This window comes from Phlebotomus argentipes, unplaced genomic scaffold (genome assembly GCF_947086385.1).
Source record: "Phlebotomus argentipes unplaced genomic scaffold, Phlebotomus argentipes genome assembly contig_15, whole genome shotgun sequence".
NCBI lineage: Eukaryota > Metazoa > Arthropoda > Insecta > Diptera > Psychodidae > Phlebotomus > Phlebotomus argentipes.
Genome location: NW_026776181.1, coordinates 5,068,245 through 5,081,195, shown reverse-complemented (window position 1 = coordinate 5,081,195; position 12,951 = coordinate 5,068,245). Strand labels below are relative to the sequence as shown.

Sequence of the window (12,951 nt, the reverse complement as noted above, 5' to 3'; positions counted from 1 at the left end):
ATTAAGAGACAAAGATTTTCTTTCCATATAAAGATTCATCCAAGGCAAATCCACCGTTTTGTCTTCAATTTCCTCGAGAGCGGATTCTTTCATACTTGCCAAAATGCAGTTTCACGCGGCAAATTAATGTGCTTTATTGAGAAATAATCGCATGTGGGGCTGTTTAGTGGCCGTACTTCTGGAATTCCCACTCTCGGTTGTCCAGCGGGCAGACCTGGCGCGTCTTCAGCCAGCGCGAGATGCAGTGGAAGTGAAAAGCGTGCTGCAAAACACGGAAAATTGAGTTTTGGGATCGGGAGAAATTCTTCTGTCTACTCACATTACACACTCCCCAGGCCACTGTGCACTCTTCGCTGGTGGCGGAGGCCTGATTGGCCTGACACTCAATGCAGAGATCCATGATGTGATTCCGGCAAATAGCGCAGTTGTCCACAACGATGTCTGTCCGGAAGGGAGACACAGTTGAGGTTATGTCCACTCCACAGCAATTTCAAAGGATAAAACTATGATTTTACTTACCCCACGCCCACAATGCCACGGCATTCCACTAAAGAGAGACGGGAAAAGTGCATTTTGATAAGAAAATTGCCCAAAATAGCTGAGAAACAAAGGAGCTTTGCAATTTTTGCCAATTCACTGGCCACTCACCTTTTTCACCTCAAATCTCTTCTTCTCGCCCTTATTACTGCTGGACGTGGGCTGCTCGAACTCATCTTCATCAACCTCCATTCTGTCTAAGTAGAAAATTATCGGATTTTGCAGGGGAAACAGACGAAAACTCTGATATTTTACAGGACTACTAAAAAATCTTGCCAAAATGTCACAACACTGTTCTACACTTTCCACAGCGAATTTCAATACAGGTGGCGCATCACTCGGAAAGTGTGTTTGCCGTTCATTTTCAAAAATCATCATCGTCATTGATTGATGAGTTCAGCATTTGTGAAAAAATGGTCGTTTGTAGTCAATAAATTAATTTATTACGATAGAAAAACATATCAATGGTCATTCTTGACTTTGTACGCGGACTTCCAAATCTCGAACAAGCATATCGTGGAGTGGAAGCGATAGAAGATGGCCAGAGGCATGGATACGTGCGTGATGACTGTCCAGGCCCAGACGCCGAAGAAGTGCAAGTGAGTTGGGCGGAAGCCCGCGTGTCCCTTTATAAGCGTGTTGATGAACCACATGGACATGTTGGCCACCAGGAGGAACGTGACAATCTCTCTGCCAGGCTTCGTGCGATTCTGCTGCGCACCGCGACAGCGACGCCAGCTGGCATTCAGCACGAAGAGCGTCTGCATGGAGGTTTGCAGGAGCGAACAGATTTCCGCCACGAAACCTTCCTGACTGCCCGGAACACCTGTTTCCATGGCGAAGTAGCAGCCCATGATGCTGAACATGGCATATACGTACACTCCGCTCTGCGCCAGAACGAGGAGAGTGCAATCCAGGCTCACGGTGCTGGCGTGATGATTGTCTAGAAGGTAAGATTTCAATTAACATCGAAATAGGTATTTTGTGGGGAGTTTACGGACCTTTTATCTTCTGCTGGTATCGCAAGTCCCTCATTTTATACATCGCCGCAAGGACGGCCATCGTCGTGACGGCGTACATCAATATCTCACAGATTGTGACCTCTTGGATGGCTAGCATTTCATATCCCTCAACGTCGTGCAGCACGAAGAACATGATGAGACAGATGATGGTGAGGACAATGACTAGGATCCCGGCGAACATGCCGCGATGCGCCCTCGCGCAGTCCACGGAGAAGTGGTGAGCGCTCTTCGTGTGTGGCTTCTGGGAGTTTCGCCTGGTCTTCTCGATGTTGGGAATGGTCTTCACCTGTTTCCACATCTCGTACAGGATCACGGCACAGATGAGGGAGTACTCGATGGTGCAGGGGAAGAGGAAGGGCGACGCGTTCTGCACCAGGCTGCCCATGATATTTGTCCTGTGACATCCATCTGTCAGATTTTCACTGGCAACTGATCTCTTCGTGATGTTGTGCATGACAGAGGCGGTGGCGTTCTCTGCGTCCGTGGAGGCGAGAGGATTGGCCGTGGTGGACAGAATGGCAGCTGCTGCACTGCCCAAGCCTCCGTGGGAAGTGTGGGAGAGGTGGAAGATCTCATGCTTGGTCTCCTCCACGAGCACGTAGAGCCACTCGCAGAGATTCGTGGCCACCATGTGCATGAGCCCGAATCTGGCCACGACTTTGTGCCTCGCCATGTCCAGCTCCGTCGTGTTGAGGAAGATGAACTTCATCTGGATGATGCACAGCAGCATTCTGGCTACTGGCGTCAGCGCCATGTAGATGTTGGAGCATCCAGGATTCCCGTTCAGCTCGAAGTACTGGCCAAACTCCAGGCCAGAATACACCATCGTGCCAATGGCGAACGCAATGGCGCCGACGCGCAAGTAGAAGCTCCCAAAGTGTGCGGCGCGCTTCTTGATGTGCTGCGTATTGTTGGCTTTCTCATCTGTGAATGGAAAACAGAACATTGCACGATAATCTTCTCAATGGGAATTCCAGGTATGCACAGTTTGACTTTTCACACTCGCAATATGCAATATTGCAAGCACGCGATCTCTGTGTGAAATTGCAACTAAAGAGGAAATGCAATTGATTTTATATGCACAAGAATTTATCGATTTCCTCTCAGATTTGTACTTGTGATATTCTAATGATTTTTTTCTCTACTTACTCATTGGCTTTTAACCAAGGGGCAGATATTATGGTGGGAAGTGGTGTACAGCTTTTACGGAAGTGTTAAAAATTGGAAGTAGAAAAATATTTTGCGAATATTTGCATTGTAAAAGCTTCTATTTCCACAAATTTAGTCATTTTCTGAATTATCTTGTTTAGGAAAATCAATTTTATTGCTTTTCTAAAAGCCAATAAAACCAAGATTGTGCAAAGAATATGTGGAAGTGTCTGGAGATGGTGTGCTGATTTAGAACATATTATCTCCTCCTTGTTTTTAACCCATTCACGACTAACATTTCTTCCACTACGAAAGCCAAAGAATGTTCAACTAATTTATGTTCAAGTATTTCACTTTGTAACAGGTCGAGAAATGTCTTATTTTGCTTTAATCAGTAAATTGAAACTGCTTTTTATCACTTTCATCTGGAATACTCACGGTAGTCTTTCAGGAGAGAAAACACGGCTCTCGTTCGCAGGTGAGTCGCGTAGATGAAGATCACGAAGGCAATGCTGACGGCGTAGAGATAGACGTAGAATCCCTGGTAGAAATTGGCTGGAATCCTGGACGACAGGATTTCTGTCACTGGCATCGCGATGCCCATCACCACAAGTAGTTTGCAATAGAGAGCCGAGAGAGCTGTGCTCAGAGCGTCACTGTTGGAGGGAGGAGGAGGAAGGGTGAGTTAGGGAACGGAAGCGATAAGAGGGCGACTCACTCTCCGATCCGGCGGTTCTTCCTCTTATACTCCTGGGCCTGCTCCGAGTGGGCACCGCCGGAGGCGTGATGTGTGGGCAGGAAGCCGTTGAGGGTGCGCAGGCTGCCGCTCCGCATGTCGGGATTCTCGTGCAGGGCGTCCATCTGGTTCAGGCGCTGTCGCTGCGGTCGCGTGAGGGCGGCCATGATTGCCGACGGTCGTCTGGTGGAGAGGATCTCCTGTAGCAGCACCGACGGCCGGCGGGAGAGCGAAAGCTCCTGGTGCGGATTGTTGAGTGCCAAGGCGGATCCTGATGGCACGAGGGCAGTCATGGCTTCTTGCGACTGGACCGGCGATCGCTGATCGTTCTCCTCCGAAGTGTCACTGGAGATCACAAAGAAAAACTCTATGAGCACTAAAATCACTGAAATTCTGCACGACACTCAGACGAGCACTGAAGGTGTGACGGAGTTTCTTGAAAATGATGAGCTTTTCCTTTACCCTCTGTCGACATTTTGATGGACGATAAGTCTGTCCGCTTCGCACATGATATTGATTGTGAGTGATTTGTTCAGCGTATTGCGTTATTGAATTGCAGGACTGCCGTATGAGGGAATTGCTACTGTAGTTCCTCTTTTATCACATTTGAGCGCCAATCATATTTAGAGACAATTAGCACACAATTGTTGATCGTTTCTCGCGATCTGTCTTATTTATTCAGCGCGCGAGAAAACGTGAACCGATTGGGTAGTGAGACAAAAGAGCCAAGAGGAAGTTGCGCGAGGAGAAACACAGAGGCACTAAGTAATTGGCGGGGAGAGCAAGAAATAAAGAGTTGGGGTTTATCAGACGCACGTGAAGTGATTAAGTGGCAGTTGTGAATTGGGGAAAATTCGCGCGCCACCTGAGAATGTCCGTGTCCGGATGGAACTAAGAAGTTGCGGGGGATGTGCACATACCTTTTATACGGAATCGACCGACACTCACAAATGCTCAGCCTTACTGAGCCCAGAGACTTTTCCCCGCTTTTTGCCGCAGTCCGGCGTCTTATCTTTGAGCCCTCTATATTCGTGTGAATACCAACATTCTCTCTCTCTCCAGGGATTTTGATAAGATGCCAATCGACTTATTATTTCGCAATTTTTCCTCTCTTTCTCCTCAATACAGCCGCACTGGCTGCTCTGCTCCTTCGCATGGTCCGTCTTGATTAATGAATTGCGCTCCCATATGACATATTCGGTGATAATGTATTGGCATTGGGCCGAGAGGAATGAGTGAGTGGGGTTTTTGCGAAGAGAGCGAAAAAGAATCATTTTTGTGGGTGGAATTAAACTGCCATCGTTAAGGAAATTCACCGGGATTAATTAACAATTAATGAATTTATTTCTTTAGGGTTCTTATTTGGATTGATGATTGGGACTTTTGTGAATGGCTGCTCGATGAGCTTGGGCCAATACTCCCAATCCTGCGTATATTCGCATTCACATCTATTGATAAGATGTGGCGTTTTTTTTTCGAGAAAAACATTCTCTTTGCATGCGTAATTATGGTAAATAAGTTTTATGATCACTCTAGGCATTTTGAGTCATAAGAACAGCATAAAATCTGCGTGAAGTATACTTTTTTGCGTCATTTGGCAAATATTTATTTGCTCTATTTGTACTTCTTGCAGTAGGGTTTTTGACTTGAGGAGCGTTTGTGGTGTGTTTTGGTCGAGAAGGAGGAGCGAAAATCACATTTTATCTCAGTGTTCTATTTGCTTCTCAATGCAATATACTGCGTCCGATTCGTTATCGGTGAGGTGCAATTGGTTGTTCCCTAGAATATTGTAAATTCTGGAGGGGAAACTTTACACTAAGAAAAAGATATACTTTTCGAATGGCACAAAAATATGTAAATACGCTAAATAAAGTGCTGTACTTCTGTTTTTCTTTTCTTGATCTGAATGAAATCAATTTGACATTCGACTGAAAAAAACGCTTGAAAATTGGAAATTTTTATGAAAATGTAAAGATGAATTGATTTTCTTTGTGAACCTTTTTAAAATTACAGTTTCAATGCTGCAAAGCTTCCCGGTAGCAATATTACACGATAATCTTCATTGCGACGTCATGTCAATTAAATAGCGAGAGACTTTTGTTATGTAAACTGTAAACATTTGCAGTAATCATTGTTATTATTTCACATGTGAAGACACACACAGTGAAGTGCGAGAACTCGTTGATATTTATCGTTGTCGCATAGAAGAATTTCTCAATGACTGCTTTTGCAGAATATGTAGAAAAAGCACATGATCATAGGGTAAATCAATAGATTGGGGCTATCTTTATGATGTGCACTCCTAAAGCAGGTAATGAATTTACAGACGCTCATTAGAGGCACGCGGTGTGTATAAATTTGATGGAGACTTTTGCGCAAATTGATCGGAAAATCAGGTACAATAGCAATTGTTTACCATCGCTGAGTGATTCGCCTTTTAAAGCAGATTGCATCGCAGGCATGAAAATGCGAGAGAAACGGTGAATTTGATGAATTGAGCCTCAAATGTGCGATAGTGGTTTTCAATCACCAATACACGTACTCTTGATTGATAAGTAGATCAATATTGCCGAAAATTGCACACACGCGATAAGCAAGGATGAAAGTGGGGCAATGTGCAAAATTCAAACCGCTGAAGGTGAGGAATCGAATTCACTGTTTTTCTTTCACTCTGATGTCACTGAAAAATCATCACGATATGGGCTTTTTTATTGTGGTATTGACATTGTCACGTGAACTTATTTTTAGCATCAATTATCACAGTCGAAGCGTCACAAGAACAATATAATAATTAATTGGGGGGTAATTAATAATCCAGCACTCACCGCTTTTTTTCAACAACACTTTGAGGCGCAAACCAAAAAAAAGACAGGGCTTTATCACTTCTGAAGGAGGGAAAAGTTGCGAGATTAAGTGCAATTGATTTGCGGCTCAGCGCGATACTGATTGTGCAATGTTAATCGCCTCGGCGAGAGTGAGGAGGAGCTTTTATCACCTGTTTACTCGCCACTCTACTCTAAACGTCTGTAAATCTCTCACTCATTCAGCCAACGAATGATGCAGATCTCGAGTGATCAAAGTTTAGGCGCGATGAAGAGATGAGAAAACGACGACCGTGTGTGTGTGTGATGGAGCTTTTAGCATGACGAAGGTAAATAATTGTTCTCTCACGTTGTTGGACTTCATTCCAACCAATTTGTACCGGTATGAAAGGTGCTAAAAAATCTGCGGGAGTCGGAGAGAAAAAAAACTAGCGATTCTTCCCTACTTACCGAAAAGTCACAGTCATCCTATTGTGCTGATACCTCATAATTGATGCTCGTGTTGTTGCTGATTAGAGTAGAAATTTGCGTATATTGGAGCACTGATTGCTGCTCAAAGTTGTAGGTTTTATTTTTATCTCTCAGCGTGGAGGCCTAGCAGGTGAATTTCGAAGATCACTCCGGCAGCGTAGCTGAAGGGGACAGAGAGAACTGCGAGAGGGAGAAGATAGCAGATTAGAACTGTGTGAGAGATATGGATTTGCAATTGAGAGTAGAATTATGAACACACTTGAGAAGTTGTATCAATGAATCGCTAAAAGTCTCACCCAGAAATCCCTAGACTTGGGTGCTCTCTGAGAGGCCAGAAAGCGCACGACTGAGAGATATAGTGCGACAGCGAATTACCTTTTTCAACATTGGGGTACAAAGAGAAGTTGTACTTACACGCTATACACAGCAATAGGTGTATATTTGTGGTTCATGTAAATTTTCTCACCTTTTTTCCCTGCAACGCTTTTCTCACTCACTCTCATTCCCATTCTCTCAAACTCACCTTTTCACGCCTGATAACCCAGACACAGTCAGTTGGACGACTATAGATACGATGAGATGAGGTGACAAGATTATGATAGTGTCCAAAGTAAATTTACAACATCGAGACATGATGTCAGATAGACTACATGCAATTGAAAGTCTCAATACATGTCTCACACTGATGGACGCGAAATTTCTGAAGTGATCTTACCAAAATGGCGTGAAAACTTGATGATAGATTAGATCGTTATGTATATTTAGGTTAGGGAAAATCAATGTAGAAATAATTTCCTAGACGTCTCAATTTGAGCAGCAAATAGTTGCATCGCCAATTCATAACATTTACGAATTGAAATACGCAATCTGTAAAGTTACAACGACTCCTTACTTGACTAAATATGTAAATCAGTTTCTATGTTCAAAAGAATCGTTTTCGTGTGGAATTCACTCTTTTCTCTCGCATTTTGGGGTGAATTTACTGTAGAATTACATTTTTGTAGGGAAACTGACCCTATTTAAGGAGATCTCTTTAGTGTAATTTTATGAACAGATATGACTCAGCATTTCCAGAAAGTAATGCTTTATAAAATTCATAGCGTGCTGAGATAGAAATATATGGTAATTTACAGAATTCACATCAATTTGTTCTGATTAGTCTTATAACCCACTGGGAATTATAACGTCACACATTACTCATCTGTTGATAAGAGACTGATTTTTTGGCAATCCCGAAAATCAATTGACGACAGTCAGTGTCGCGAATCTGACAGAATTGTAAGAGTTGGTGGAAGAACACAAGAAGGTCAATTTGTAATGAAGTTGATGTATTTAAAGTAACAATTATCGCATTTGTGGTGTGTTTTTAAATTCGCTTATTTACCTCTGTTTTCTCATGTGGCGACAGCAAATATTGCATACTAAATGGTATAATTACCTGATCACTTAAGCAATTAGTGCGCGCGATCGGATGGGGTGGAAGACTTAATATCTTTCACAATCATTTTTTTTGTGTCACATTTTTTCGGACTGAATGGATTTTTCCCAAAAACGCCTTCAAGTGGAATCATTGCAGAGGAGATAATCACCTCAGACGTGATAATTATTTCACTTTCAGATACATCAACAGAGGGCACCTTTGTTGTCCAATGCGATAAGCCTTATGGCGAATACCTTCAGCTGATAAATCCTTCACGTTGTGCGATTTCTACTGATTGTTGTCTTTCTCTTAACTGTATCGAATGCACTTGCTGAGGCCACTTGAAGTTGAGTGATTTTCACGAGAATTGAGCGGAGAGAGTGAGAAGTAAATGCTCAATTGGATTTTCCACACAACCCATTCATTACCAATTCATTTATATGGATTTAATGCCTATGGCGGGGCGCGTGCCACATTTATTTGAAAATAACACTGCGCGCCTCTAACGCTGAAAAGAGAGGCGAAAAGTGTGAGCACACTGCCAAAGTATATTCATCACCGAGGTGGGGAGAATAATTCTCTTAATTCTCAATATGTCGATTTATGAGCTGCAAATGTGCATTTAATTATGTTGGATAATTTGTATGCGAATGGCACACTATATGAACTGCAGCTGAGATAATTTATTGCTATCAACCTCTCTGCGTTCAATAGTCACACACTGTGTGTGGAAGTATGTTAAATGCTTATTTAAGCCAGCGTATGGAGAAGTATCACATTTGGAATTCCAACATCCACATTTTAATTTGACGTCGTGAAGTCATAGTTTCTCACTTTATCTCGTCAATGGATTTGACTTGACGACGTTGTCTGACAAATTGCTCATTAATTGTGCGGCTTGATCTGCGGCGGTGATCGTGAAAAGGTGAAACTAGTTTGAATGTTTCTGTGTTCTTGAGACTTTCTACTTTTATTCTGACAGTGGACTTTGCCCAGCGATATATCAAAGTTCATCGAAAGCTCCACTCATGTGTATTCATCTGCAAAATCCAATATTCAGACATATCGTCTTTAATCACATTTTATAGCCTAATTATTCATTGAAATCTATCAAGATTGGTAATTTGACCACTTGAAAAGATAATTTTTCAAAAGGTCTTTTGCCTCGAGCGCACACCAAAGCCCGCGTGTAATTCTGCCGTCAGCACCTCCGAAATTTGAAGCCAGAGTATGTCTGAATTTCACGTGCAGCAACAATTCACGGGACAACATGTTTGCCGAATGATTTATGATATTTTCATGGGTGATACCTTGATGAATTGCCTCTCAATCGGTGACGGAAGATTTTTTCCTTCCAATTCGATCGTGGCGGAGCTTATTTTGTGATATGTGACTCCCAATTGTGACGATGTGTGGAGATTATAGGAGTTACAGTAATTGGTCACTAATGAGTTCAATAATTATCGTCTCTCGGAATCTGTTGGATGTCAGAGTGTTGTTTTTTCTTTATGCCATCGGATGGAGGTGTAATTAAAAACCGATGCATTATTACAATCAATCTATTTCGTGAATTTGTAGCAATTGTATTCCTTGGACAAAGATTGGGGTGTGAATTACCTGTGGTCTTTTGATGGCGTTGAAATTCACAGTGGAGAAGAAACGATGGGTTTATCAGACGACCGATAGGAAAGGCACTCAATTGATGATTTATGTGCACACAACATCAGAGCTGAAGTTGAGTAATAAAATTAGAATCGAAACGTGTTGCTCTTGTGACGAGACACTATCATAAGTCGCCTGGACAAAAATGTCGTGACAATGATAAAGAGACCATGATTTTTTCGAATGACTTTTCAAATTGTATATTTATATTGAGGCATAACTTAATGCTCACCCGTAAAATGTCAATTAATTGTGCAATATAATCTCTGCGCAGTTTATTCAATCATTTACCTACTTGTTTACCAGCACAAGACTCGATCTTAAACTATCTACAGATTGGAGGTTTAGTGAAATTAAACTCCTGAGTAAAGGGCCTCCAGACAGGCCTCAACTTTTGATACAAAATCATATTAACTTTAGTGTGTAAACGTTAATTATTATGATCGTACTTGATCTTGAACGTCGTCTTCCAAATCTCGAACAAGCATATCGTGGAGTGGAAGCGATAGAAGATGGCCAGAGGCATGGACACGTGCGTGATGATAGTCCAGGCCCAGACGCCGAAGAAGCTGAGGTGAGAAGGCCGGAAGGAGGCGCGATTCTTGACGAGTGTGTTGAGGAACCACATGGCCATGTTGGCCACCAGAAGGAACGTGACAATCTCCCTGCCGGGCTTCGTGCGATTCTGCTGAGCACCTTTGCAGCGCCTCCACCACGCATTGAGAATAAAGATCGTTTGCAGGCTTGTCTCAGCCAGGCAAATGACCTCAGCTATGAGTGCTTCAATGGCTCCGTCCTCTCGTTTATCGGCGATGGCAAAGTTATTGCCGATAATGCTGAAGATGCTGTAGATGTAGACTCCACTCTGGGCCAAGAGCAGGAGAGTACAGTCCAGTCCAATGCCACTGTTTTCCTGCTTCTTCGAGTACTTGAGGTCTCGCATTCTGAGAAAGGCAAAGACCACAGCCGCTCCAGTGACGACATAGAGGATAATCTCTGAGATGGTGACTTCGAGGATGGCCATGGCTTTGTACGGGTGTTGCTGCTCCGTCAGCACAAAGTACATTATCAGGCTGATGATGGTGAGGACGATGATTAGAATGCCGCCGAACATGCCGCGATGTGCTCGCGCGCAGTCCACGGAGAAGTGATGTGCCATCTCGGGGGTTTGGGGCTTTCGAGAGTTGCGTCGACTGCGATTGATGTCCGACTGGGATTTGATTTTCTTCCACATCTCAAATAGAATCACGGCGCAGATGAGGGAGTACTCGATGGTGCAGGGGAAGAGGAAGGGCGACGCGTTTTGCACCAGGCTGCCCATGATGTTGGTTCGTCGGCACTCCACCACGATCTCCCATGAGGTGGCACGCTTCATCAGGTGATGAGGCATCGTGACATTTCCCGGGAAAACGTCCTCAACGGGCGCGTGGTCGAGGTGTTGATGGACAATGTGGACGATTTCGTGCTTCGTCTCCTCAATGAGCACGTACAGCCACTCACAGAGATTTGTGGCCACCATGTGCATTAAGCCAAAACGAGCAATCACTTTGTGGCGCCCCATTTCGAACTCTTTCGTATTCAGGAAGATAAACTGCATCTGGACGATTGAGAGAATCATTCTGGTGGCCGGTGTTAGGGCGACTAAGACATTCTGGCACTTGGACTCTCCTGGAAGATAAAATGCAGTGTTATTATCACGATGAATTGATGTGATTATTGTCACCTTTGAGTTCAAAGTATTGCCCAAATTCCAGGCCTGAGTAAACCATACTTCCAATGCCAAACGCCACAGCTCCAACTCGTAGATAAAAGCTTCCGTATCGCACGATTTTTTCCTGCTTAAACGCTAACCTATTGATACTTTCTCCAGTCTTCTCGTCTGCAATGGTGAAGAAAATCGCGCTGTTCAGCAAACAAATCGTGAGAAAATGATTTTCTGTCTAAACATACGATACGAATTGAGGAGGGTGAAGAGTGTCCGTGATCTCACGTGTGCGACGTACATGTAGGCCACAAATGCCACACTGACCAGATACAGATAGAGGTAGAAGCCCTGGTAGAACGAGGCGGGTCCACGTACACTGAGAATATCCGTGACGGGCAGTGCGATGCCGAGGACGACAATTAATTTGGCATACAGGGCAGATAGTGCCGTGCTAATTGCGTCCCTATTTAAATAAATTATCAAATGATGTAGATTGGATTTATGGTCTGTGGCATGGTTGATGGATGCTGCCTATAGAATTTTTTGGGATTGTGCGCGATTCTCTGCAGAATGGAACTAACAATACTATAATGAAGGTAAATTGAATGAAAATTGCGGCTGGGTGTTTATAAAGCACGATGTATGCGTGAATATTTAGTGATATAATTAGCACATACTCTCCAATTCGGCGATTTTTCATGCGAGCTTCGCGAGATGCGCTATTGTGGATCGATACGCCGTTGTTGAGGGACTGCTTACTACCAGTGGCTGTTGGTGAGTTTGTCTGCAAGAGACTGCAAGGATTCCCGGGTTTAATTGGTTGCTGGCGAATTGATCTGGGGTTCACTCACTCGAGAAACAGTCGTCTGTTGTGGGCGACAAGCGCCGTGGAGTTCCGCCTCAAGGCAGCCATAACAGCGGATGGTCGTCTCGCGAAGGCTACCATTTCCTGGAGAGTTGTGTTCTCTCCGGTCATCCTGCGACTGCTAGGCTGGGAGTAGGACACGAGGCTCTGGTGATCGAGGTGCTGAGGAATCGCCGTTGGCTGAACCGTAGTTGGAGTTGGTGGCGTCAAAAGCACAGCCACATCCCCATTTCTCGCCTGATCCGACCTCATTGCTTGCGATTCACTGATTTTAGTCAGATGTTGAATTTCCAATGAAACAATACTGCGTATTAGTACCAAAAGCCAATTACCCAGAGAGATTTTATGCTCCCTCTTCAGTTTTTTCTCCTTTCAATTATCCTTGGCTTCTTATTTGGCAAATACATACCTGTGTATCTCCTCCACAACTGTATCCATTCAATAATTGCGTGCAAATGTTCTATAGCTATGTATAGTGTTGTCGGTTGTCACACCCCAAAAGGAGATTCCCAAAGTCACTCGAAATTGAAAGTGAATCTAATTTTCGCTTGGGAGAAAAACT

General features: G+C 43.8%; 3 protein-coding genes across 9 annotated transcripts; all 3 read right to left on the bottom strand.

Moving 5' to 3' along the window:
- Positions 1-33: 33 nt before the first annotated feature.
- Positions 34-847, bottom strand: LOC132262315 (RING-box protein 1A). Its single transcript, XM_059761555.1, has 4 exons — positions 649-847; positions 520-547; positions 320-441; positions 34-262 (listed from the first exon to the last, which is right to left on the bottom strand). Exons 1-4 carry the CDS (start codon positions 727-729, stop codon positions 164-166), a joined length of 330 nt encoding a protein of 109 aa, XP_059617538.1. The 5' UTR covers positions 730-847; the 3' UTR covers positions 34-163.
- A 110-nt stretch (positions 848-957) lies between these two features.
- LOC132261736 (proton channel OtopLc-like) lies at positions 958-9,812 on the bottom strand. Of its 7 annotated transcripts, none has more exons than XM_059760679.1 (6): positions 9,775-9,812; positions 6,717-6,917; positions 3,427-3,789; positions 3,147-3,364; positions 1,539-2,483; positions 958-1,480 (listed from the first exon to the last, which is right to left on the bottom strand). In XM_059760679.1, exons 2-6 carry the CDS (start codon positions 6,752-6,754, stop codon positions 999-1,001), a joined length of 2,046 nt encoding a protein of 681 aa, XP_059616662.1. In that variant the 5' UTR covers positions 6,755-6,917; positions 9,775-9,812; the 3' UTR covers positions 958-998. The 7 variants fall into 7 exon arrangements, with proteins under 7 accessions (XP_059616662.1, XP_059616661.1, XP_059616659.1 ...); XM_059760678.1 differs by lacking the exon at positions 9,775-9,812 and adding an exon at positions 8,176-8,201; XM_059760676.1 differs by lacking the exon at positions 9,775-9,812 and adding an exon at positions 6,997-7,102.
- A 198-nt stretch (positions 9,813-10,010) lies between these two features.
- Positions 10,011-12,641, bottom strand: LOC132261645 (proton channel OtopLc-like). The gene is made up of 5 exons (XM_059760544.1): positions 12,376-12,641; positions 12,202-12,318; positions 11,770-11,987; positions 11,543-11,698; positions 10,011-11,487 (listed from the first exon to the last, which is right to left on the bottom strand). Exons 1-5 carry the CDS (start codon positions 12,639-12,641, stop codon positions 10,250-10,252), a joined length of 1,995 nt encoding a protein of 664 aa, XP_059616527.1. The 3' UTR covers positions 10,011-10,249.
- Positions 12,642-12,951: the final 310 nt, after the last annotated feature.